This window comes from Caloenas nicobarica, chromosome 10 (genome assembly GCF_036013445.1).
Source record: "Caloenas nicobarica isolate bCalNic1 chromosome 10, bCalNic1.hap1, whole genome shotgun sequence".
NCBI classification, from domain to species: Eukaryota; Metazoa; Chordata; class Aves; order Columbiformes; family Columbidae; genus Caloenas; species Caloenas nicobarica.
The window spans coordinates 3,733,741-3,759,087 of NC_088254.1; the positions used below are offsets into that span (position 1 = coordinate 3,733,741).

General features: G+C 50.0%; 3 protein-coding genes across 11 annotated transcripts in view; 1 reads left to right on the top strand and 2 right to left on the bottom strand.

Moving 5' to 3' along the window:
* Positions 1 to 2,398: 2,398 nt before the first annotated feature.
* On the bottom strand, positions 2,399 to 13,696 carry UBL7 (ubiquitin like 7). Of its 7 annotated transcripts, none has more exons than XR_010606743.1 (13): positions 13,456 to 13,696; positions 13,082 to 13,305; positions 12,401 to 12,520; positions 11,655 to 11,737; positions 11,457 to 11,541; positions 10,793 to 10,850; positions 10,130 to 10,263; positions 9,888 to 9,937; positions 9,062 to 9,229; positions 8,673 to 8,843; positions 8,145 to 8,448; positions 4,943 to 5,004; positions 2,399 to 2,468 (listed from the first exon to the last, which is right to left on the bottom strand). XR_010606743.1 is itself a non-coding variant. In XM_065641755.1 (12 exons), the coding sequence occupies exons 2-11, from the start codon at positions 13,263 to 13,265 to the stop codon at positions 8,311 to 8,313; spliced, it is 1,191 nt and encodes a 396-aa protein (XP_065497827.1). In that variant the 5' UTR covers positions 13,266 to 13,305; positions 13,456 to 13,696; the 3' UTR covers positions 7,899 to 8,130; positions 8,294 to 8,310. The 7 variants fall into 7 exon arrangements, 5 of the variants coding, with proteins under 5 accessions (XP_065497827.1, XP_065497826.1, XP_065497825.1 ...); XR_010606744.1 differs by having other exon boundaries at positions 2,407 to 2,468; positions 8,294 to 8,448; XM_065641755.1 differs by lacking the exons at positions 2,399 to 2,468; positions 4,943 to 5,004 and adding an exon at positions 7,899 to 8,130 and having other exon boundaries at positions 8,294 to 8,448.
* An 817-nt stretch (positions 13,697 to 14,513) lies between these two features.
* Positions 14,514 to 16,647, bottom strand: LOC135992397 (actin, cytoplasmic type 5). The gene is made up of 2 exons (XM_065641525.1): positions 16,473 to 16,647; positions 14,514 to 15,878 (listed from the first exon to the last, which is right to left on the bottom strand). The coding sequence occupies exon 2, from the start codon at positions 15,865 to 15,867 to the stop codon at positions 14,737 to 14,739; it is 1,131 nt and encodes a 376-aa protein (XP_065497597.1). The 5' UTR covers positions 15,868 to 15,878; positions 16,473 to 16,647; the 3' UTR covers positions 14,514 to 14,736.
* A 23-nt stretch (positions 16,648 to 16,670) lies between these two features.
* Positions 16,671 to 25,347, top strand: part of ARID3B (AT-rich interaction domain 3B) — a 32,831-nt gene continuing 24,154 nt past the window's right edge. For all 3 annotated transcript variants that reach the window (XR_010606728.1, XM_065641523.1, XM_065641524.1), the window contains exons 1-2: positions 16,671 to 16,813; positions 19,506 to 20,200. Coding sequence is in view for 2 of the 3 variants with exons in the window: in XM_065641523.1 (XP_065497595.1) it covers positions 19,610 to 20,200 (591 nt within the window). In the remaining variant the exon portion in view is untranslated. The remainder of the gene's footprint in view (positions 16,814 to 19,505; positions 20,201 to 25,347) is intronic.

Here is a 25,347-nt window from a genome sequence, read left to right on the forward strand (position 1 = left end):
TACCCCTAACTAACACAGCTGGGCATTCTGCATGGTTGGCTTTTGGGCTTTTCCACTTTCAGCTAAAAACAATGCTGCCATGTAGAAAATTCAGCTTCAGACTGCCCCAGGAGTTTGGAATTGTTCAGCTCTGGGTTCTTTCTACTTCAACACACGATACGCTCTCCATCTCTTGGACCATGAGCTGAGCCACCCCACGAACACAACTGTGTTGCAGTCCTGGATTCAGAACAATGCTGTAGCATCTTTTGCTAAGCAAGAGATTCAGGAGGTGTCTTGGTGCGTATCAATTAAATGCAAAGCTGTGCAAGATCCCTGCACACCAGCTCAAAGAAGCCTGCAGCGGAGGAGAAAAAAAATTATAGAGGTGGAACAGGCAAGCGTACACAAGCATCCCACCCAAAACGCATGTTTCAACTCTTTAAATGAATGGTCTTCATTGAAATAGAGCATTTACCCAAATGCCTTTGCTCCCTTGAGAAGCTACAGCTCCCTTTAGTGTCCTTTTTCCTCCCCACGAGCTCCTTCGGGCAGCAGCGTGACCCATCAGCAAGACTGCAAAACATCACGTCATTGCGCAGGACGACCTTGGGAAAGTGGATTCACCACACAGGCAAGATCTAAGGAGTGGCACGACCCACACCGTGCGATGCATGGGAAAATAAACCTCCCCACAAGCAGAGTTGTTCCACAGACGCACAAAGCCGCACAGCGCAATGCCGCACACGTTGGATCAAGGAACAGCCCAGCTCGTCCGCTTTGGAAGAGCCTGGAGCTGATTTCCAGGTTGTCCCAACCCTGTACTAGTCTGCAGAGAGTGCTGAACACAGAGCGGTGCCACAAATCCAGCCAGACACCTGTCCTACATTAAGTACACAGGCACCCAGGCCAGGCAAGCACTTCTGCAGAAGAGTTTGTTTGCTCAGGACCTGCTCAGCCACATGCCACATCCTCCCCTGCGTCTAAGGGGTGAGTACACAAGAGATTCAAATTCCAGGCACACCCCCCCACTCAGCCCCCTCCTCCTACGCAGGTTTCCGTCTGCTTCACTCAAGTATCAAAACTGCTCCAGTGCAGTATTTCCAGATCACACTGCTCGGTTCCAACATGAATCAGAAAGCAGCTTCCCCCAAGTATCTGGTAAAAACCATAATAACGCAGATTTCCCTGAAGAGGAACAGTTTTATTCATCACTGCAGAGGAGACAGACTGCTGAATGTCTGTGGCCCAGGCAGCCCATAACAAAACCTCCCGTTTTCAGTTGACATCTTTTCATTAGAGAAGAGCAGGTATGTTAGAACGTTATTCATGATGTGCCATAAGGCTGGGACACGAGTATAAATGACCATTATCGAGATTTAGAAGACCAGAGCTTCCATTTCTTACCCCTTGCACTTCACCTTTGGGAGCAAGTAGACTCATAGGAATGAACTTTGAGAAGAAAAAAAGCTAAATCCCGCTCACTGTTTCTTTTGGCACTGACCAACAGGTCCCTGAGTCCTCAGATGACAGAGTGAGGTGGGAAGGAAGCAAAAACGGGTTGTTTATCAGCAAACTGCTGCATCCTGCTTGCAACACGCAAATCCTCAACTCGCATTCCTCACAGAGCGCTACCGCAACCACAACCATCCACTAACGGGCTCAGAAGCCCCCGTCTGCTAAATGCCATTCCCAGGGCTTTAAAAACACCTCAGGGAAGGTGAGAAGGAACCATGTGCCCCAGAACATCTTGTCCTAGTAGATCAATGCCTTTGACTTGCCAAAGGAAGCCTGTGCCAGAGCAGTTTCGTGCTCAACTCCTTGGAGAGCAGTCCGAAACTCCTCGCTGGGACTCCCCTTCTTCTGTGCTTTCTCCTTTGCTGCTGAGGAAACCCCTGGGGCTCACCCCAGGCAGAAACTCCCATACGAGAGCTTCACAACACCTTTCATTGATCCCAGAAGTTTCCAGAGGCCCTGCCCAAAGACCAGCCACAAACCTGGCTCATCTAGATGGCCTCAAACACCCATTTGATTGGCAAAAGCATTTCACCTGAACACTCGTCACATTAATGAGCAGCACTATCAACAGCAATTCAGTGAAAACTCACTGATGGAGCAGGAAAGGAGGTAAAACAGATGCCCATCGGTGACACAGACTGCTAAGAGTATGTGCATCCCTCAAACAGTGATGCCAAAGGCTTTAGGAAGAGTAAATAAAGCCCAATGCAGCGTCCTTCCCAACTAAAAGAGAGTGAAAAACAGAAAGGACAGAAATAAGTTGCCTTGTCCAGATCATTCCGCTGCATTCCCACTATGAGAGCTGCACATTGATAAACTAATGCCATACAGCATGTCAGCTCTGACTTCCCACCGGGGCACAGCAGGCCAGGCTATGTTTCGCCTACCTGAAACTCTCAGCATTTCTTTTCTTGACCGCTGTGTTCCTCTGCTTCCCGGCAGGGCTCGGATTTCAGGGCAGCATCACTCTCCTGCAGGAATAGCAGCGTCTCAGCAGTGGGCAAAGCAGCATCCTCTGCAACACCAATTCCCACATCAGCCCATAAACAAGCATAAAAGTCCCCTTGATCAGCTCTACTGAGTTGCAATTTAAGCCCATGTTTCTCTCTGGGGAACCAAAGCAAGGCACCTGGACCCCAAGAAACCACTTTGAACTGCTGCTGGGAAAAACGCCAACAGAATCTTTTCCAAGCTGGCCAGACACGCAAGATTAAGCGGAGGCTGTCCAGGAAGGTAAACTATTTTAAAGATTAAGTTGTCCTTGTAGCGTTCAAGTACTTCCAGCAGCGGTATCTGTCTCGCCAGGAAGGGAGAGTCATCTAAGAAGTGGTCTATCTCCTTCTCCTCCTTATTTTGGCCCTTGCTAGCCAGCCCTGGGCCAAATGACGCAGACCATAAGTGTCTGCAGTTCCCCACTGTCCTTGGCTCTAAATTCTGCATCTGCCTGGTGACACGAAGGCTCAGCACCACAGATTCATTGGTTTTTCTTTCTGCCAGACTTGGGAATCTTGCCATCTCTTCCAGCAGGAGAGTGGGAACAGCTCAGGATCTCCCTGTGTGCTGGACCCTGTTTGACTTATTTTTTTTCCCCCACATGACTTGTCAAAACTCTTTCAAGAGACCCTGGCCTGGGCAGGGAAGAGCTCCTCTTTCTTCCTGCCTCTCATCTACCCTTCCTTATACAGGCTTCCTGGTTATTATGTGTTCCAGTCGCTCCCACACAGCTCGTTTGGGAAAGCGACTGCAGAAAAACCATAAGCAACCAGGTCACAGGCTGTTGGGAGGAGAGGAAAAGAATAATAATTAAAAAAAATGAGGTGGAAGAAGAAAAAATGGACCAGACACCAGCTGGTAGAATCCATGGGATAATTAAGTCAGATGTAAGCGAGGATCCTTTGAGCTCAAAGCATTTAATGCCAGGGAGCTACACCTCAGAAAGGAATTCTGCAGAGATGGGATGGTCAGCACTCCTTCCCTTCCCTGGAAAAGGGCCCTACACAATCCAATTAACACAGAATTAAACAGTTTGGGGTCTGCTCTGCAGGATGGCAGCACACTGAGGGGTTACAGAGCTCTGCTGTCACCAGCAGCCCTTTCTGCTTTAGCCAGATTAAGTGACAATTTTCTACCTGACTCCTATAGCTGTCCTTGTCACCTGTTACTGCTTCAGTGGCCACGGCAATCCCAGGTACCCAAAAATGAAACCTCAGGCACCAGTACCCCCACTTTGGAGTGTGACTAGCCCACAAGTTAGCTGTGCCACAGTCCCACATCTGCACCTCATCTCCTTGCAGCTGCTCAAGGCTCTTGGGGGTCACAGACCTTGAACTGGGGCTAAACCGCAGGACTCCTCGCTGGGGTTTCTCTCCTCACTACAAGTTTATCCATGTTCAAAGAAAAAGAGTCCTGAGGGATGTTAACTACTAACACCTGATTTTTAAGTCTAAAAGTCCCTAAACCTCAGACCATTGGATGCTGGGTGAAAACAAACAAACAAACCCCCCAAAAATCTAATAGATAGAGATGGATTTTCTCTTGTTCTTCGGGTTTTTCTGCAGGATGTCATGGCCACTGGAGGAGGACAGGGGACTCTGGCTCTCATCCTCCAGAACCCATCTGATGCTTTTATTGCCCCTGGAGTGGACACCTACAGCTCCCCAGCTTCTCCCTCAAACTCAACACCTAAACCAGCAAGGTATTTATTTCAGCGGTAAGGGAGGGGAAATATAAAAGCTTCCAAGTGATTTTGGGACAAGCCTTCTGCTTGCTGGCAGCCTGGAACACCCAGAAGTCAGCTAGAGAGAGACTATGTGGACAGAAATGCTCCCTAAAATCCCTTGTCTCACCTTAAGACTGTTAGGATTTTTTGTTTCGTTTTGTTTAAAGTTCTCAGGCTCAATCCAAGAGGACTAGAGTCAGGAAGCTTTGTGTTCAAAGCCAGTGGCTCAGCCATTGTCTTGACTTCAAAGGATTTATCAAGGGGATGTTTACCTTCTTCCCTCTTAACTTTCCTTTTGCTTACAATATTCTTAAACTCAAGCACCCTTGTAGGGCAAAACCAGAACTACAGGTACTACCATAAGTCAAAGGGTTATTCATAACCACTGTGATGTATAAATATTAGAATACTATAAATATACAACAAAATAGTAGGCAATAGAAATATTTTCGCGGTGTGACATTGTCAGAACATTTCTGCTTTCACCAAGTTAAAATAGAGTCAAGTTGCCTTAAAACTGCGTTGTTTTATTGTGCTGTTCTCCAGCTCACATCACACAGACTCTTTGCTGTACAAAGGCTGCTTTGATGGCTAAAGTCACAGAGCTCTCCTTTCATCACTTCTAAAGAAAAATGTTGTTTCATGCTAGGAAGGGGACCAGGTCCCACAGGACACAGCTGCTGGGAAGCTGCCCTGTATCACCTGCCCTCATCTTTGGGCGCTCACCTTATTCCTGATCAGCTGTCCCAGCATCAGTAAAACTCCTTCCTCCCTCCTGGCAAGTCTGCCTGAGAAAGAACAAGATTTCATTATTGCCAAGGAAATCCCACCAGGTCCTGCACGTTTGTGGATGGAGCTGGACAAAACAGCAACAAAACAGTTTAAGGTGCTCTGCTGCCTTGTCCAAGTGGGGAATTGGTTCCTGTGTCAGGGTCCTGCAAGCAAGGGACACACACAAAGCCTCTGTTTGGCTGGGGGGAGCAAGGAAGAAACATTTATTCTGAAACATGTGGGAGGCTGAGGGGAAAAACCTCTCCAACAGTAGTAATTTGTATCCAGAAATCAAGGCTGAAGAGCTTGAAAGTTTGGCTGTTCAGCATCTGATCCAGCAAACCACACCAGGGAGACTGAATCTACACGTAAACAGTTAATATCTCAAACACAAACATCTTTTCTGGGAATAGATCTTGCCGGTTGTATTCGCTTCACACACGGGAAGGCTCCACCGTCATTGTGGAAGCAGAGGAAGACACGAGGCGGGCAGTCACGCAGGCTGAGGTACCGCAAAAGCCATCGGGATGTGAAGCCTGGGGGATTCCGCTCTGTCTCCATTTGACCCTTTTGCTGCAAAGTCAGCCCCCCACAACAGCAGTTTGCTCCTCATGGAGACAGTCAGCTCAGGACCGTCTTTGGCAAAAAGAGACAAGGCAGAAACAGTGAAAAAAGCCATCAAAGTGCCCAAAACAGAGAAGCATGGCACAAAGTGAGGAGCCTGGATCCCAGGCAAAGTGCCAGCCTCTGCAGGTGGCACCAGCATTGATGGTCAAGCACCAGCACAAATAATAAGTACCGAAAACACAGGAGGACAAACAGCTGCTACTATCGGCCCTGGAAACACCCGCTGTTAATGCTTCCCGTGTCAGCTCCGCTCCTGGCAAAGAGGGAACTGAACCAAAAAAGTTTCTCTTTGATGTCAGAGCCAGAAAGCCCCTCCTGAAGGCGCTTACGTTAGGGAACCACGGCCTGACCTCCACCTCTGCCAACGGGTCAGCCCAGCACCTCCCAGCACGCGGGGGATATAGGACACAGATAACTTGAGACTCAACACGTACAGATTCGCCTCTAACACGAACTTGGACATAGTGAGGAGGAGGGGAAGGTGTCAGGGCAGCAGCACCAAGGATGGACCATGGGGAACAGGCATCGCAATTTGCTCCTTCGAGCAAGAAGCAGCTGCAGAGCCAGTTTTAAGTCTCTTTGAGCTCCTACAGCAAAGTTTCCCTTCCTCCTCCACCTCTCTTCCCATCCCTGCATCTCTAAATTTGCCTGGCTGCTGAGCACGTCTATTCTAGGCAGGCGAGACGGGGGAAGCGAAGCGAACGCATCAGGCACATCGTGAACAGCATCAGTGCCAAGTTCTCTGCTGTAGCCAGTTCAGGCAGAGAATGTGTCTGATGCGGTGCTCCAAGCCAAGCAACACAATTTGGGAAAGAAATCAGGGAAAAAAAAAAAAAAAGAGTTCTTTCCATAGAAAACATCTAGGCAATTCACAGTTGTCTAGGGACACAGAAGCAGAAATAGCCACTATAAGAAAATATTTAATACAAAATACGGGTCAAAGCGATCAAATCATAAGAGCAATGTCAGGATAGAATAGAAATACCATTTTAGGACACCAAGGACCCCAAGCTGGCCTAAGCTGAGAATTGACATGGTACAACAAAGCAAAGTAGTGGTCCTGGTCCCAAAGCAAGTCCTGCTGGTGCTGAGAAAGCTCTGGGAGAGCCTGCAAACGCTTTCCAGCTTTGGGCAGCAGCTGTGATACAGCTAATCCTCAGCCTGGGAGGATTGAGAGCTCACAGCAGGGAGAGGAGGATGCTCTGCGTATGCTGTCTACTGCCCCAGCAAAGAATGAATGTGCCAGCGACGGGAAAAAATTAATCAGTTTTGATCCATAAAAATCACAGCCATCATCTGGACTGGGTTTCCGAAGCAGGTAACGAGGGCGGTTACCCGGAAGGGTGTATCAAGTCAGGAAAAGCCGCTAATGTCCATCACATCTTATCTCCTACATATTGAAAAATAAAAACAGCCCCTCCCTCCCAAGAGACTTAATCCTCCCTACAGGATTAAAGCCGATCAGTCAAGGGGCGACCCCAGAGAGAACAATTCAGCATTTGGTTGAGATCATATCAGCCAGCAATCCTGGAGCTTGGAGAGGAATTAAGAGGGGAGTCCAGGCAGCCTAAAGGTAGGAAAGCATTTTCTGCTCTTAGCTTCTCTGCTAACGCACATTGGCATTTCAGACAAGCCAGCTCCCATTTTCATGCCTCGTTAATCTCGATGGAGGGAAGCCAAGCCCGGATCTGGTTCTGGCTCCTCTCAGCTCCCATTGACTGTAATTACAGGCAAACGCCTTTAATTGTCTTTGCAGCTCAGGTCTTCGGCACCTCGAAGGTGGCACCCAGGGTTAAAAGACACTTGGAAAATATTTACTGCAGCTGGACTGACCTGTGTCACAGACAAGAAATTTCTCCCAAATCATTTGTCAGTACCTCACACTCTCTAGCAACTGCCTCAACCCTTGTGCTTGTCATTTTTCTTTCTACTGTCACCTTGTGGTGGCCACGAGCTCCTGCACCTGTACCCTTGTTCTCAGCTTGCAGGACTCTACCAGCCTTGCCCAACACAACTGAGAACAAATAAGGTTTATGCTAAGACGACATGATATTTCTCCACAGCACCATCTTGGAGAATATCTGTAGCACAAATAGTTCTTTAGTCTTGGCCTAACTCATGGCAGGACGGCTGTGCAGGTCAGCTACAGCCCAAACACTGCTCTCCTGACTAATACAGAGTGCCCTCTGCTGAAATAACTACAGTCCTACAACAGGCAAAGCATTTTCTCCAGTTTCTTTCACTCAAGGAGCACAACCCGAGACAGATCACAATCCAAACAGGCAAGTGAACACAACCCATTTAATCCAGTCAAACACAGAGAGACCACAACAGTGAAACAAGCTGGACTGAGGCATGTCAGGTGGGCAGGAATGAAACAACAGGCAAGAGAACATGTCGACAGATCTAAGACTGCAGAACCGTAGATGCCACAACTCTCCAACACACAGAGCCAGCCCTTTCTCCATGCTGGACACAGTTCTGAGGTCTCATCTCTGGTAGCCAGAAGAAGGAGGCTGGAGAGAGATACCTGGAATTGGAGGAGCTGCACAGTCCATGCTCTCAAACACTGCCCGCCTGCAAGGAAAGGAGCAGCCATCCCAGCTGCTCCACGCTGAGAAGAGTTTCAGGAACAAGTCCCAGCCCCAGGAATGTCACAGCTGCCTCAGTGCAACTCACCAGTCCAGCCCAAAAAGCTAGGGAGCCCCACCAGCAAAGATGAGCTCCAGGGCAGCCTGAATGTCCCCTCCAGTGGCTTGCAGGGCCCGGAGACTTAGTTCATCATCGTGGATGCCCATGTCTCGCAGCTGCTGAAGTTGTGGTTGCCACTGGCTCTGCAGAGAGGAAACAAACCGAAGGGTAAAAGCAGAAACCAAACAGCCTTCTCTTCCACAGTGAATTCTCCCACCTGTCCCTAGCTCACAAGTACAATGCTAAGCACACAAATAGAGCTGAAAAGCTCAAAGTCTTGCTGCGAACTCCCCAAATCCACCAGCCCACCCCTCCCACTTCCACCCAGGACTTGATACCACATCCAGGAGGCAGCTGGAAGAACCACCTTCACCCCAGGGCTTCCCTGGGCTCCAGAAGAGGCTGAGGCACCGACCTGCAGGCTGGGCTGCCCCGAGGCCTGCAGGGCATGTTGTAAGGCCTGGCTGAAGAGGTCGTTGGTGATGGGTGTCCCTGACTGGACACTGGATGACATCGGGGAGGTCCCAGAGGAGTGACCCTAGGAGAGAAGAAGTCGCATGTAGATCAGGAGAACATTTGTCACAGGAACTGGAGCCAGCTGTACCCCTACCATCCTGCCTCCCCAAGCCATATGGAGAAGAACCCACAAGAAAATAAAACAGCGAGGCCTCCCAGATCTGAGCAGGGCTTGTGCTTGCTCAAGCGTTGGTTTTCTGGCCCAGGAGGAGCTCCCCGGCTGCTGCTGTTCTATTATACCTGCGTGCCAGGGGTGGGTGTGTGGGAGCTGCTCTCTGGGGTGCTCGCCAGTGCCAGCGCAGTCGCCAGCTCGCTCTGGGTGATCGGCCGGGGTCCAGCAGCCCCGGCATAGCCAAGGGAAGCTGGGCGGGAACCAGGAGTGCTGCTGGATGGTGTAGATCTTGTGCTCTGCATGGAAATTGAAAAGGAAACCACCTCTGACACTGGTGTCCACGTCCCAGTAAAATCTGGCTCATGTGTTCATCCCTGGGGATCCGTTTCCTACAACACTTGAAACTTGTGCAGAAACACAGCAGAATCGGACATGCTTTTTTCCACAAACTCAGCTTTCACAAAGCCGCAGAAACTGGCAGTAAACCCTTTTAATATATCACTCATCAGCTTAAAACCAAAATGTTATTAGCCTATAACAAAACAATTACATGTTGGCAGGCACTTTTTTTGCCCAAACACATAATTTCTTATTACAAATGAGAGGAAAACCTCCCTATATTACTGAAGGGCAGGGACCACCACTCTCAGGCTTCTCAGCCATACTCATCTGTGCACAACTCCGGCTCTGCATCAATTTGACTGTGAAGGTGTTTACTCTGAGGCCAAGCGCTGCTCTGTGTTGAGCTTCTGCATTGTTCAGTTGTGATCCTACCTCAGCACTCAAGAAAATCCAAACACGAACATCATCCACACACATCATGATTAATGCTTGTCTCTGCAACACCCCCAGGAGCCAAAGCAGCTCAGGCCATTCATGAGAAAATCTTAAGAATTACAAGTTAAACCCTATTTCAAGTCCAAACCAGCTGTTCCACCTAATCTGGCCGCTTACCTGGTGGAAGTCATCTTCATCATCAGAGAGACCTTCAAACAGAAAGCCACCTGCAACAGAAAAAAGGATCAAGATATGCATAAAACTGGGCACTGGCAGGAGTTTAGACAACTGGATGAGAATCCCGTGGAGTCCTTGGCCACAAAGCCATTCTCCGCCCCAGCTAATGCACCGGTTTGTCTGCAAATCCTGCAGCACATCGTCTCTGCAGGTTCCCCGCTCCTCTGTGCGGCTGAACGTACCCGGCATGTCGCGGTAGGAGCCAGAGGACATGCCTCGAGAGGACGTCTCCGGGGCAGGGAGCGGGGTGCCGCCAGCCACCGAGTGCAGAACCAGGACGATGGCGTTCACAAGCGCGGGGTGGGCTGGGATTAGCCTGGAGAGACAGAGCAGAAGAATGAACATACATACAGGGCAACTAAAAAAATAAGCAGCTCAATTCCGGCAAAGGATTTAGAGCAGGAATGGCAGAGCCACCACCACCTCAGACACTGCCTTCAGTTGTCCAGGAAAACCTTGTTCCACACAGATGGAGAAACTGGGGCTTCTTGACAATCCCATGTTTACCCTCCCAATTTATATGTCTCCCGTATGCTCTCCTGGGAGCAACTCTCTGCTGTGAGCAACCAGATCGGGATTTGAACCCACGATCTGGATGCAATTATGGCCCTGTCTCCCATCAAACATCCTTTGGTTTAATCCAACAGTGCAGGTCAGTATCAAAGTACCAGTTCTCTCTTTTGTGCTGCTGAGGAAGAAAAGTCTGACCCTGAATCTCTGGCCTGGTGTATCTGTACTGACAGGCAGGAGCAGAAGTCTCTCCCACCCAGAGAGAAGTGGTCTTACACAATGCAGAATGCAACAAAAGCATTGCTTAGTCACTGCACAAGCTTGCACGAACTTACGTGTCCAGCATGTTGGGGTCTGCAAACACTGAGAAGAGATCCTTGTCCTGCAGGACTCCTGGGAGGGACCAGGAAACACGATGAGTAAAAGACAGGATGCAAAAAACAGGAGCCAGTCAAACAAAAACCATAGGAGAAACCAAAAGAATTAATTGTTTTCCAGGAACTGAGTCACTGGCAAACACCAGAAATACTCTATTATTGTTCTCTCTGAAGCCTTTTACATCTTTCTGGAGAGACTCTCGGTCACAGCTGCACACCCAAGGCTTGGGGCTTTCCCAGCAGACCCCACGGGCTTGTGCTCTGCATTACAGACAGGACCAAACATGGCACCCGGCTCTCTCCAGCCAGGTTGGGACTCATCCCATATTCCACATTTCTTGTAGTAATGTGCCCAAAAGGCCAGGGACTTCCCAGTCCAGAACAAGCATGCTAGATTTAATGAACAGTTTTGTAACGTTTTGCAGCAGGAAGAAAGCATCTGTTCCCTGCTGCGCTACCAACAGAGCACAACTCCAACACCTGAACAAGCATTTGCTCTTATGCTCCACAAAAGCAGCAAAAAAAGACACTTTCTCCAGAGAAGGGGACCTGTCCCTTCCCTGTGTCAGGAATTAAACACTGACTATCTTTATTTGGCTTCCCTCAGATCCTCTGGACTCACCCAAAGCCACAGGGTCGCTGCTGAGGCCAGGAGTAGCTACAATGATCTGATCCAGTGACTCCTTGTTCCCCAGCATTTTGAAGACCTACCAGAGAAAATGGGAGCAGATCAGCAGCATCACAACAACGCGGCTCTGCTCAGGGCCTCTCTTCACAGAGAGAGGATGGACAAAAGACATCTGCACGGCAAAGCACTCACTGCATCTCTGTAGGCAGGACTGCTGTGCAGGGCGGTGTGAAGGACTCGGAACTCCCGTATTGCTGCCACCTTATCCACGGGCTCTGCGGGAGGGTAAAATAACAGAATAAAACAGAGTTCTCCCTCTGGCAGCTTTAGTAGCAGTTTTACATGCCACTGGGAGTTCCATGCTGCAATAGCGGTGGCAATTCTCTAGTTAACCTGGATTTGACAGAGCCAGAGAGGAAGGACATGGACTAACAATTATGAACGTCTCGGTACAGTCACCAGAGTGTAACAAGGAACCACACTCTCAGGTTCCAGACATATAAAAACATACAGCTATATCCCCCTACATGTACAAAAGGAGCTATACTAAAGTAACAACTCTAAACTAACCAATCTTAACCTACAGGCAGGCAGAGCAGGAACACACACATGCCTACTCATCCCTCCAGCTGAGTAACCAGTTGCTTTGTCCCCGATTCTCTGACAACACCCTAAAAATGGGTCACAGCCAATTAAGGAAAGAATTTTTGCTCTCCACATTACGCCACTCATTCCTTAACTCTCACATCAGCACGAAAACATAACGCTCATTTGCTGCTGTAAGAGGTGGAGCATTCCCACACAAACACACCCACCAATTGCTGCTCCAAACCTCACATCAGCCTCCTAGAGACAAGCACAGGAGGAGCTGCTCCTCGGTCACAAGAGACCCACTGTCAAACACATCCCCAGGAGAACCCACCCCTTCTCCTCCTCACCTGGCTTCTGATCAGGCTCAGGCCAGGACTTGCGCAGGACATGAACAGTGGAGCCAGACTGGATGCCATAAAAATCCAGCGTCTGGTCGTCCCTCAGCTTACGGCCACAGTAGATCAGGTCTGGGAGAGAGAAACAGCTAAAGATAAATGTCTGCAGCACATTCAGAAAAAGTCTGGGGTCTTTAAGTGAGGCTGCCTGGGGGTTATTGCTCCACATGTGGGGCTGCCTGGGGGTTATTGCTCCACATGTGGGGCTGCCTCATCTGCTCAGCAGCACAGGGACTCCAGAACACCAGGAAATCACAGAGCTGAGGTTCAGGGAGGAAATCACAAAGCTGACATTCGTGAAACACGACTTTGCCATCTCCTTTGGAAGGACCTCTTGCATGGTTCTCGTAAGAGCTCTCACAAGGACACGTTGGTGTTAGCAAGTCAAAACACGTCTTAACAAGGGCACTGATACCACAGGAGCGCTGGAATCCCCAAATGCAGAACAAACTATCCAAATCATGAGGTAGTACGACTGCTGCAGCGTAGCAGAGTCCCTGGAGCAAAGCCACAATGTGGTTGTGCCGAATCTCCCCACCAGCCCCAAGTCACTGACAGCAGGATGTGTGTGTCACACAGGATGAGGGCGGCCCCAAGTGTCAGGACCTGGACAGGGACCCTGCCAACACCTACCAATGAGCTCGGGGTCCGGGACGGACTCCTGCAGTTTCCCAGTGATGAGCTGCTTGAGGTAGGAGATGCTGCACCCACCCAGCGGGCACTCGCCCAGCTCCGTCTGTGGCAAACGCAAGATGGATTTGGGGGCCAGTGGCTGATCCGCCAGTTTCACGGCAATGTGCCAGTCGGGCAGGGACATCGCAGCCTTCTCACCAAACAGAGCCAAGGGCCACAAAGTTCTGGAAAAGGAGGAAAACAAACCAAAGTGAGATACTCCCCGAAGCAGACGATAAAACCTTATAAATTCATGGGGTGAAGCTTTGCTGGGCAGCACACGTGAAACTACCAGGAGGCCTGGCCAACATACAGCCACGCTTTTAGATTCCTACCTCAGCGTTAAGCCACACCTGAAGTTACCGGGAGGGCAGGAACGGCCCTGCCGGCCTCCACACTCGGCCGAGCCAAGAGCAAGGCCCGGCCCGGTTCTCCCGGCACGCACAGCCCCCGAAACCCCCGTTTCCCAGCACGGCGGCGGTGGAGCAGAGGGGAGGAAGGTGGGGGATGCCCGGGGAGGGATCCCGGCCCCACCGGCCCCGCTCTCGCCGCCCCTCAGCTCCCCGCTACCGACATCCCCGCGGCTCACCGGAAGTGGAAGTACTGGCCGGCTGCGCGGTGCACCCTGGGAAATGGAGTCCGCCAGAGAAGGCGGTCAGGAACGCTAAGCCGCTCAGCGGTGGGGAAGCTGCCGATTGGCTGACGCTACCGTGACACAGCGGAGCCAGCCAATAGGCAGCTGGCCGAGGGTTTAAGAGGCGGAGCGCGGCGGGACGCGCACACTCCGCCCCGCGGGCAGCGCCGGTACCGGCTGCCCGGGACCGGTACGTGCCACCGCCCTTTAATTAACAACGCTTCGTCAATTAAGCGGTTGCTATCCTTCCCCTGCCGAAAATAAGGTCCCGTAGACAACCTCCTGCAGCAAGAAGGGCCAGCTTCCCCCATCCAAACGAGCTTCAGCTCCATCCCCTGCTTCATCTTGTCACCCTCTCCCAAAAAAGGCAAAGCAATGACTCCTCCGGTCACCAAAACCTGCGCCAGGGCTTTTTCGGACAAGAAGAGCTGTTTGCATTCTAAAAAAAGCCGAGTTACCATGAAAGTACAGAAAGGCTGCAAGAGCCACATACCAGTCAAGCTTTTCTCCCTCACAGTTCTTAAAGCTGCCTTGTGCTGTGTGGGCCATTTTAAAAGGTGACAGTACATGTTTTTTAGAGCATTTACTCTAAATATTGTGGGGTTTAAGGTTTATTTACCCCAAAATTTGTTTTCTAGGGCTTAAGCAGGCAACTACAGGCCAGGTTGGAGCCCAAAACCATGTATTGCACAATAATTATTCATAGCAAGGAGACAGCCCACCTTGAAAGAAAGCAAACTCTTATAGTTTTTAAGCTTCGGAAGTTTATTTGTTTTCCTACAAAGGAGTCAGTTGTGACAAACCTAAAGGTGACAAATCTGACCTTAGTGTCATCCTATCAGTGCTACACAGGGAAGGTGAACAAGCCCCAGAGAGCTGCAAGGAAGAGGAAAACTACAGCCTAACAGGCCATTAATTAAAACATAAAATAAGTAACAGCTGAACAATTCCGGTACAAGGTGGAAGGTTGTCAGTGGCCACCCTAGAAGCACTTGCGATGAACAATGGAGGGGCCAGATTCATCGTACTCCTGCTTGCTGATCCACATCTGCTGGAAGGTGGAGAGAGATGCCAGGATGGAGCCCCCGATCCAGACGGAATATTTGCGCTCTGGCGGGGCGATGATTTTAATTTTCATCGTGCTGGGCGCCAGGGCCGTGATTTCCTTCTGCATCCTGTCAGCAATGCCGGGGTACATGGTGGTGCCCCCCGAGAGCACGGTGTTGGCGTACAGGTCCTTGCGGATGTCCACATCACACTTCATGATGGAGTTGAAGGTGGTCTCGTGGATGCCGCAGGACTCCATGCCTAGGAAGGAAGGCTGGAAGATGGACTCCGGGCATCGGAACCGCTCGTTCCCAATGGTGATCACTTGCCCATCCGGCAGCTCGTAGCTCTTCTCCAGGGAGGAGGAGGAGGCAGCCGTGGCCATCTCCTGCTCAAAGTCCAGAGCCACATAGCAGAGCTTCTCCTTGATGTCGCGCACGATCTCTCTCTCAGCCGTGGTGGTGAAGCTGTAGCCCCGTTCCGTGAGGATCTTCATGAGATAGTCGGTGAGGTCGCGGCCGGCCAGGTCCAGGCGCAGGATGGCGTGGGGCAGCGCATAGCCTTCATAGATGGGCACGGTGTGGGTGACGCCGTCCCCGGAGTCCATGACGATGCCGGTGGTGCGGCCGGAGGCGTAGAGGGACAGGACAGCCTGAATGGCTACGTACATGGCTGGGGTGTTGAAGGTCTCAAACATGATCTGGGTCATCTTCTCCCGGTTGGCCTTGGGGTTCAGGGGGGCCTCAGTGAGCAGGACGGGGTGCTCCTCCGGAGCAACGCGCAGCTCATTGTAGAAGGTGTGATGCCAGATCTTCTCCATGTCATCCCAGTTGGTGACGATGCCATGCTCAATGGGGTACTTCAGGGTGAGGATGCCCCTCTTGCTCTGGGCCTCATCCCCCACATAGCTGTCCTTCTGCCCCATACCCACCATGACCCCCTGGTGCCGGGGGCGTCCCACAATGGAGGGAAACACAGCACGGGGGGCATCGTCCCCTGCAAAGCCCGCCTTGCACATGCCTGAGCCATTGTCCACCACAAGTGCAGCGATCTCCTCATCCGCCATGCTGAGCAGGCCTGAGGTGAGCAGGGACACAAGATATCATCAAGTCCCAAGGAACATCAAGCAGCCCTGATACTTGCCCCCACACACTATAGGCCAGGAAGGAGTTAATACACTAACAAGCAAGGGATCTGAGGTGAGAGAATATAGTGAGGAGTCTTGAGTGTTTGCCCTACAGAGCCATCAAGGCCTGAGTGGAGACAGCAGGGAGAATTAACACATATTTATAACCCCCAAACACAAATACATACGCAGCCCCTGAAAAGACAAGGAAAAGACAAGCACAGCCCCCTCACAACTCCTCCCCAAGCACCTGAGTGGACAAGCAAGAATCTCCCATCATAAACCACCCCTAAAACGTTTATTCCCTCCAAAACACAGATACATATGCAGCCCCTGAAGGATCAAGAAAAACTCGAACACAGACCCTTTGTAACTCGTTCCTAGAGATTGAAGAGATGCCCCCCACCCGCACCAGAGAAAACAAAGAAGCGCCCAGACAAAAAGCGCTGCTCCTCCTTCCCTCTAAAGGCCTGAAGGGACAGCGGGGACCCCTAAACCCTCCCTAAAAGATCGTTTTATGTCCTCGGGATGACCCACGGCCTCACCTGAGCACTCTTCACCCTGCAGCGCCTCCTGAGTGACTACCAGGCCCAACCCCGCGCGCCGCCTCTTATAGCCCCGGAACCGGAAGCCACCCCTCGCTTGGCTATTTCATTGGCTCTCAGCCGCCCCGCAGCCCCGCCTCCTTTCAAGCCGTTCCCGGGTCCGGGGGCGGTGGCTCTCGCCTCCCGCGGAGCGGGGCCGTACCCGGAAGTGGGGCGGGCGCTTCCGTTGCCGGGCGCCGCCTCCGCCGCCCCGTTTCCGGCCGGGCTGAGGAGGGGCGGGGGGGGGCCGGAGAGGGAGCGAAGAGGCTTCGCTGCGGGCGGAGCCCAGGCGGCCGCGCACGGTAACGGCCCCGCTGGGGACGGGGGAGCAATGCGGGGGGCACCGGGGGACTGAGGAGGGAGGCGGCCGGGGGGTGGGGGGGGACCGGTACCTTTTGTGGGCCCAGGCCCGCAGCGGTGGGGCCGGTACCGAAGGCGGAGGGGGCGGCCCGGAGCTCAGCGGCGGGTGGGGCCGGTTGGGGAAGCGGGGTGGCCGCCGGGTACAGCCGCCTCCCCCCGGTAGGTGCGCTTGGGGATGGGGAGTGGGTGGTTATGGGGCACGGGGGGTCCCCGGTCAAACCGGAGGGGTGGGGTTGTTTACCAGCTCAGGAGAGCTCCCCCCTCCTCGGGGCTGGGAGGCCTCGGCCGCTCCTTTAACTCTTCCAGGTGGTTTCCACTTGTCGGTGCGTTTTCCCGGTCCCGCCGCAAATAGGGCTTGTTAAAAATGCAAAGGGAGTTAAAAACGGGTTTTAATCAAAGTGCTCTCCCAGGGCTTGAGTGCCACACAAAGGCTGGGCTGTGAGGGTTTCCGAAGGTTAAACTTGAATCGTTCTGCTGCCTCGGTTGGGAGAGGCACAGAAAACACGCAGATATCGGTGCTGAGGGGTAAAATGGAGGTGGAAACCTGGACAGGTTTGGTTTTGGTCTAGTTGCAGCTGTTCTCTTAAACTCCGTCCTAATATCATGGCTTAAATATTTATTGCGAGCAGCGCATCTGTCCCCTCCTTGACTTAAAACTGGCCGTAAAGCCTCTTCCCAACCACGATACTCGCTGAGGGTGTGTTTGCTGTATCCAAAGTTCAGCTTTTTGGAGGCTCGTGAGGTTTGTGCTGCGCTCTGGTGAAAAAAAAAAAAAGAGAGAAAAAGTAACCAACAAAAACCCCTCGGCAGCGGCGCGTAAATCCTGCCGTAACCTGTCACTCGCCATTGTACCTGCGCTCCGGGAAATACGCGGGTGCCGCATACCAGGGGGTTGCTGCGCCCAAGGTGTGTTTGCTCGGCGTGTTAATCGAGTATTAGGTCATTTATTATCGTTAACGTCCCCAAGGCATGTATTAACCACGCGCCCTGCTGAATTCTGCCCCGGGCAGGAGAGGTAACACCTCGCTCTGCCTCAGGTGCGACAATACGCGGTGAGGTGTGGGTTCTCCAACACCCAGCCTGTTGCTGTCGTGACATCCAGACCAGTACATTGTTGGTTTACTGGGCCAGATGGTGCCTTGTGCCTCCTGAAACCAGCCTAATGCTCTTTTCGGCTGGCAGGTAATGCGTTATTGCTCCTGACGTTCAAACCGCTAATCCACTTGATATTGTTTCATTCGCAAGCTAAAGCTGCGAGATGAAAATGCAAACACGTCGGCCCGGCTTTTAGTTTTGGTGCCAGGCTGTTATTTAGCACAGGGAAGAGTTTGCAGAGGAAAAATGAGTTGGGCATCGTAGCTCGCAGGCACTTCGTATGAAAGACACACTCTGACCACCTCAGAGGAAGCCTTGGAGATTCTGCAAGTTGTCTTTTACTTTTAAAACTGGTATCTGGTAGGTTATTTGTTGTTTTAGAGCAGAACTACGTCCCTTTCGACAATGTGCGTTAGCAAAATAGTCTCTTTTTTTCAAGTGTGTGGCTTGAATAGCAGTGCGCTGGTTGTAAACAGGGTGGTGGGAGGTGGCCGGGAGGCTCCGGAGCTTGTTTGTAGTTGCCCTTTCCTTTGTTTCTCTAAGCTGACTGTATTTTGATATCAGTGAACCCTGAAGGGCAGCAAGTGAGATCTGCTTAAGCATCTTTTTACATTAAAAAAAAAAAAAGCTAAGAACAGTTTTTGTCAGCAGGTCCAGTTTGTGACAGTCCAAAATACATGTGTGGTCTTGGATGGTTTGGAGAATAAGGTGAAGTCGCCTTTCTAGGATTTAGTGTTTCCAACAGTGGTCTGTTCTGTTGCTCTTTGCTCAAGAGAAGGCGAGTGCTGGCTCAGCACGGGCTTGCTGCCAGTCAAAAAAACGGAGAATTAGGGAAGCTCTCGGGTCCTTGGGCTGGGAAAATCAAAGGGAGGCCGTGGCCAGGGCTTGGGATGTGCTGGCGACGCTGGGAACCAGAGGCAGGAGTTGCTCAGTGCTCAGCAGTCTCTTTAGGGCTACACTGGTCTTTGGTTTACTCTTATCTCCCTCTCCCTGGGAAAATAATGGCTAAATATAGTTGGGGGTTTTTTTGAGATAAGTGTACAAAGTGTAAAGAATTTAGTAATGTAGTGAAAGCATAAAAGAATTGAGAGAGAACTGGTGTGTGGTAAATTCCTGCCCATTTTTTAATAGATATATGGTCAAGCTTCTCCTGGCTTATCTCCTTTTAAGGTAGTGGCTTCAGAAGCATGAAACCCTAGATGTTAAACCTAACATTTCGAAAGTAATTATTTAGGAAGCATGGAAGGATTCTGACACACAAAAAAAGATCTGCTGGGACAGCGGACAAAGGCAGCTCAGCTGCTGTCTTTGGGGTATACGAAACTGAGTTTATAGCAAATGTGTTCAGCTTGAAAATACAATTAAACAGTCTGAAAATTGAATGCAAGTTTGAGCCTGAGGCTGTTAAACATGAAGCTGATTGTTTCACGGTCTCCTGCACAGGAAAGAGTATTGGCTTTGCACTCTATTTATCCTCTTCCTGGGGAAAAGATGAAAGCATTTTATATTCATACAGCCAAATATTTGTCTATCTTTCAGATTCTGCCAATCTCCCAAGGTCGGGGCTTGAACCCTGCCAGATAAAGTCAAAAACCAACCTTCCCCCCCCCGCCCCTCTTTTTCCCAGCCATGCAAACTGCGGGATGAAGCTGGAAGCCGTGGTCGAGCAGCTGCAGAAGCAGCAGCAGAAGCAGCAGCCGCCTCTACAGATGGATTCCCGGGAGAGGCAGCAGAGGCAGCTGCGGGAGGCCCAGCTGCTCTACACCCAACAGCTGGCTGTGCAGCAGGCCGTCCTGGCCGCCACATCTGGCAGGGCTTCGGGGGGCTCCACCGGCGGGCCCTTGACTAGAACCCCACCCACGGCCGGGGCGAAGCGGACGTTTGATCAGAGCAGCATGAATTCAGAGCCAGAAGAAGAAGAGGAGGATGACGAAGAGGAGGAAGAAGAGGAGGAGGAGGAAGAAGAAGAAGAAGGGGGTTTGGAAGGTGGCGAGCTTGAGGATGGCGCTGATGTGACTGCAAAAGAAAGCTGCTCCGCTCTGAAATATTTTCACGCTCCCAAAGTTGCCCATCACAACCAAAGAGTGGCCTCTACCTCGAACCCTCTCCCAGCCTCGGGGCACCAGCGGGGACAGCCGGGCAAAGAAGAACAGGGTAAAGACACTACGAAGCAGCCGTACGCCGGTTCCCCGTCTGGGCGGCAGAACTGGCGCTTGGACGAGCAGCTCAAACAGGTCAGTGTCCATATTACTTCCTTCTGCATAAAAATGACCATATTCAGTCAGACCGAGGATTTTTTTCGTTCGTGTTGCAAGTGCTTTGCAAAGAGTGCAAGCGCCAGGCACGTGCACAGTGATGCTTCCCTGCTGTGCTCTCCCAGGTTTATTCTTTTATAAAGACGTTTCACAAGATTTGCTTTACAGATACAAATGATATAGAAACCCCGATCTGTAAGAACCTTTGTGGGGAGGTAGAGGTTTGATCTTTGGTTCGTTTATCTTCTGTCTCGCTGCTGCTGGGCTGTTCAGAATGGGACATGCTGGTGTTATATTTATTTTTGGCGTGGACACTTGCCTGCTAATGTCTCGCTCAAGTTATTTCACTATAACCCCTTTGTGTAAGACCTCCAGGATGCATCGGCTTCACCTGGATTTCGGGTTGGTGGTGAGTCCATGTCCTGCCACTGATCCTGTGAGTAAGCAAAGCCACTTCATTTTTCCCGTGTGGGAAGGAAGGAGCTGACTTGCTACTGCTTTGTTTTGGTCAGAGGTGAATTCTGTTTGAATGAAGAGTTACTACTCCTTGTAGATAAATGCCAGAGGATCAAGGATTCTTTTATTTGTTTTAAGTGGGTATTTCAGTGAGTGTAGCACTTGTGAGCTGTGTTGTTACGGAGCTCACTTGAGGAGACTTTTGGAGACATTTACAGTATTTATGTGTGTTGAAATTGAGCCGAAGGGCTGCATGGTTTAAATAAAGAAAAAAGAAGTTGGGCTTAATTGTTCTTTCTTACAAACATTAGCCTGAGTATGAAGAGGGTTGGATTTGCTTCAGATAGAGTTCTCAGAACTCAGAAACCTTGTATGGACAAAACCAGGGCTGTTTTCCCCTGCAAAAACTCTGTGAAATAAAAAGGCTGGAGCTGTTTTGTGGGGGCTGATGAACCTTGGGTGTGTGAAAGTTTGCTGGGGGCACTCAGGGCAATCTCTCCCCTTGGCTGCTGGTTGCATGCACAAGATGATTTATTTCTTTTCAGTTCAAGGAGGAGCTACTAAAGCTCAGCAAGCTTTATTCCACTTATGGTGGTCTGTGGGCTCCTGCCCAGCTGCTCCTGCAAACTGGGGCCAGTTTGGTGTTTCCACACCAGTGCGTGTGGCAATAATTCCACGAAGTTGTGACTATTGTGGCTGTAAAGCGGGTTGTCGACTCAGATACTCGGGACGCAGCAGACAACCAGCTGCTGCTGTGTTTTCTCTGCGCTTTCAAGAGGGCCTGGGTTGAAAAAGCGGTTGCTCAAGCTGGTGTAGGGAAGTGAGGTGGGTCTAGAGAAATTGCTTCAGAATTTACTGGGTTGAACTTCTTCTTGCAGGTCCCTGGGTGGAGAATAGTAGCCAGGACTCTGGTGTTAGGGCGATCGCTTTTTTTTTTTAAACACCAACCAAAGAAAAAAACCCACTTAGCGTTAGTCTTTGGCCGTCTTTATTTCTAGCGTGGCTGGCGTTAACAAATATGTCATTGTGCTTTGCAGTACTGGCGTATCTTGTGAGAGTCCTGTGAATCTTACTGAACTAATAGGCTTGATTCCTGGGTCGTGTGCCCTGTTCTGAGAAGACAAATGACCATAAGCATGCCAGATCTGGGCTTAGCTGATATGGAATAACAAAAAAAACCTCCTAAAAATACTGTTTAACAATTGGCATACTGTGCACTAATACTGATCCGGTTACTTTGGCCCAATTCTGTAGCAGTTCAGCAGGAATCATCAAGTATTTTGGTAGCAGGTTGCAGCTTAGTCTGATTTCAGGCCAACTTCTGGAAGCCAAAGAGCACAAAGCTTCACCAAGGAAGCAAAATGTAAAGAAAAACTCTTTTGCTGCTGTGTTAAACTGTTTCACTACTGGGCAGGCAGCCAGTGAAAACCAGAAAGGAGCTGGAGAAATTAATGGACATGAAGTTAAGGAGTGGATTTTAAGGGAATGTCAGGGATGTGCTTGTGCTACAAGAGTTCTGGATGGTGGGAAAGCTTGGCAGAAAGTGGGCAGGCTCATGTGTTGTCCCAAAATACTGTCTCCTGTTACTATTATTGAAGTTAGCTCTGGCCTAACTGGTCTGCCCCAGCGAGACGTGGCTTATCCTTGTAACCGTGCTGGTGAACAACGTTATGTGATGTGCTCAAAAGGCCACATCGAAGTGCCCAATATGAGCGATGCTGGTGTGGTATATTCACCTTGAGGAGGGTAAATATTGCAGATCAGCTTGTTTGCAGTCGCCGGTGCAGTCGGCATACCGGGGAGTAAAAATTTAACAGCGCTAGACCAGTTCAGAGCCGGTGAGGGGGGAATGGGCTGGGGGGAGCAGACAAGAGCTTTTAACTGGCATGACAGCAAAAGGGGATAAATGTGCATGCAGCTGTGGACTGGCCACCTCATTTTGTGTGCTAAATGTTAGCACGCTGCCCCTGCATGAGCCTCGCTTGAAATTTTGTTTGGTTTTTTTAAAGGCACGCTTTAAAGATACTGGGCTTTTTCTTTTGTCTCGGTCTAAAATAGTTGTGTTGAGCAGGAAAAAAAAACCAACCTAAAACAGGCTCAAATGCAGAAGTGCCTGCGTTCTCTGGTTTTGTTTTGAAATGATTCCTCAACTTGTCTTTTTTTTTTTTTTTTAGCTTCTGTTGAGATGGAGGGTAATAACCAGTCAGAATACACTGCTTCCAGCGAGCGCTGCTCGGGGAGTATTTGTGGTATGCAATAATGGCACTCGCTTGCGGAAGAGGGGGAAAAAGTCACTTCTTCTTTCAAGCGTGGATTGTTCTTCTAAAAGTGACGCCCTTGGAGAAAAATGTATCTTGAAAGCGTAATGTTGAGATTGCCTGGAAGGCGTGTGGTGTGAAGACGGCAAAAAGGTGGAAACTACCAGCAAAGATGAAGCCCTGTTCTGTTTGGTCCTGCATGGCCAAGTAAATAATTGTAGAACAAGCTGGCGGACAAAAGAACTGGCTCAGCTTGTGACACAGGGGCGGGGGGAATCCTGCCAGCACAAAACAGCCAGGGAGGGGAGTTGCTTGTCAGGGAGTTGTGGTCCCCAAAGACGAGCCAGGGGGGTTTGTGGTCAGCTTGTTCGCTCCTCAGACTCACTCGAGTCCCCTGCAAATCCGTCGTGGCTCGAAAAGGCCGTTTGGGGCTGCCTGTCTTGGAAGAAAAATGAGCTTTTTAATTCCACTGGTGAAAACGTTGCTTTTAGCAGATGTAGGTTCGCGTCCCGTGGGTTCTTGCATTGCTCAGCGGTGGCTCTGGTTACCAGGGAGAGCAGGACCGCTCCTTGCTCCTTTTCTGCTCAAAATTGGTGTCCAGCACTAACATGAGCAATGTGTCAGGCTCTTACTACAGCACGCACGTTACTACACGCATTCCTTCGTGGAATGTGAAAATAAAGCTGAGGTTTTCAGGCATCAGCTGATACTTAATGCCGCCTTAAATCGCACCAAGGTAAGTCTGCATCCAGCAGCTGTCTGACATTCGGAGAGAGGCTTGTGGTCTGGTTTTTGGGGGTGTCTCATGTCAGGTTCTCAGAAATCACCAGCCAGTCCTGAAAATCCTGACCTAAACTTTTACAAAGGTCACAGTGCTTATTAAGATAAGTCAGCTTAAAATAATTACTTTGCTTTTGCTCTAGGGTCTAGGAATGAGTGGCTGAGATTCCATAACCTTAAGTATGTGCCTCAAGTGTTGTGGGTATTGAGGTATCGCTCGGGAAATACTCATTAATCCAGAGGGGGTGAAGGTCCCAGGAATTTTAAAAAAGTTGCGTTTCACACAGTGCATTTTTTGCCTCCGAGCTGTTTCAGATATCCAGGACCCAATTCAAGGACTGGATTTTTAATTCCTCGTGAGGGTCACCGGTATTTTTCTTTTTATGTTGTAGCAGGAGGAGAATTCTTCATTAATAGATATTTGAGTTCTCTTTTGCCAAAAGCTGTTTTCCATAATAAGAGATCTGAATTATTAAAGTGCCAATTGCTGCTGCTTCTGAATTCAAGGCTTAGGTTTGTTTTGATGAAGTTTTCACCCCTGTGACAGTCACAGGAGTTCATGCTGATATCCAAATTAAAGTGGCTGGAGCAGAGCAGGATCTTGGTAATAAGGGCTCCTTTTTGTTTAATATAACCAATAATGTATGGGAGAAGACAACAGAAAAACCGGTTGTGATAATGACCCTAGGCAGCAGCCTGCGAACAACCTGTATTTAGACATCAGAGAATTCCCCCAGATCTTCATCTCAAAGGGCAATTGCATAGGTTTCATCAAGGTTGTGCTATATCTGGAGGCGAAGGAGCAGAGCGAGGAGCTCATTTATATCCCAGGGAAGATACAGATTATTTTAGTGTTTGTTCGACGGCTAAATTTGTCTTTAGGAATAGTTGCAGCTTGTCTCCTTTGGTGCCAGTTTATAGAAATTCTAACACCGGAGAGCGGTAGGTGCAAAGACCTTGAATGTGTCGTGTTCTTACACTTGTGTTTTTCTCACTTCAGGATAAATCTGCGACTCTCTCGTGTGGCAGTGAGAATTTCTCTTCTGACAGCTATATAGCACTGAGCGAATTTTCTTGTCCTGTACGTTTTAGTGAATTCCTCTGAGTATTTGTGAATAGGAGTCATTCACAGAGTCCAGCTTTTCCTTAAGGATAAGGAAGCAGATTCCTGTTTTGCAAAGAATTGCGTTGGTGCTGCAGTCACTAGGTCGTGGGAGCACATAGAAAAAAACTTAATAAAAAGAGGTAATTAATCTGTTAACTTCAGTCCATTCTTTTTCTCGCCTTCCCCATCCTCCCTGCCATTCCTGAAATCACTAAAATGTTTTCAAACCCCGTCTTTGAAGCTGGTGGATACTGAATTGAGCTCTGTTATTAGCAGTACTGGGCAGGGTTTATTCTGATTTCAGCAGAGCTTTACCAGGCAGCTTGTGCACGCAGTAATTATAACTTGGTTTCTCCATGCTTGAGAACTTGCAGCTCAGGGCAGTACTCCTGATCTTATCAGCGTTTTGTAGTACAACAGTTTTCTTTATAATAGCATCTGTTTCACTTCCTAAGGCTTAACTCTACCCACAAAAGGAATTTCTGTGGATTCCCTGATAATCCTGAAATTGCTGCCCCTGTACCTTT

Coding starts and splice junctions, on each gene's coding strand:
- LOC135992397 (XM_065641525.1), bottom strand. CDS start 15,867: ATGGCGGATGAGGAGATCGCTGCACTTGTGGTGGACAATGGCTCAGGC.
- UBL7 (XM_065641755.1), bottom strand. CDS start 13,265: ATGTCCCTGCCCGACTGGCACATTGCCGTGAAACTGGCGGATCAGCCA. Junction 12,521..13,081: donor CCCGGACCCCGAGCTCATTG/GTAGGTGTTGGC, acceptor TCTCTCTCCCAG/ACCTGATCTACTGTGGCCGT. Junction 11,738..12,400: donor TGAGCCTGATCAGAAGCCAG/GTGAGGAGGAGA, acceptor ACCCTCCCGCAG/AGCCCGTGGATAAGGTGGCA.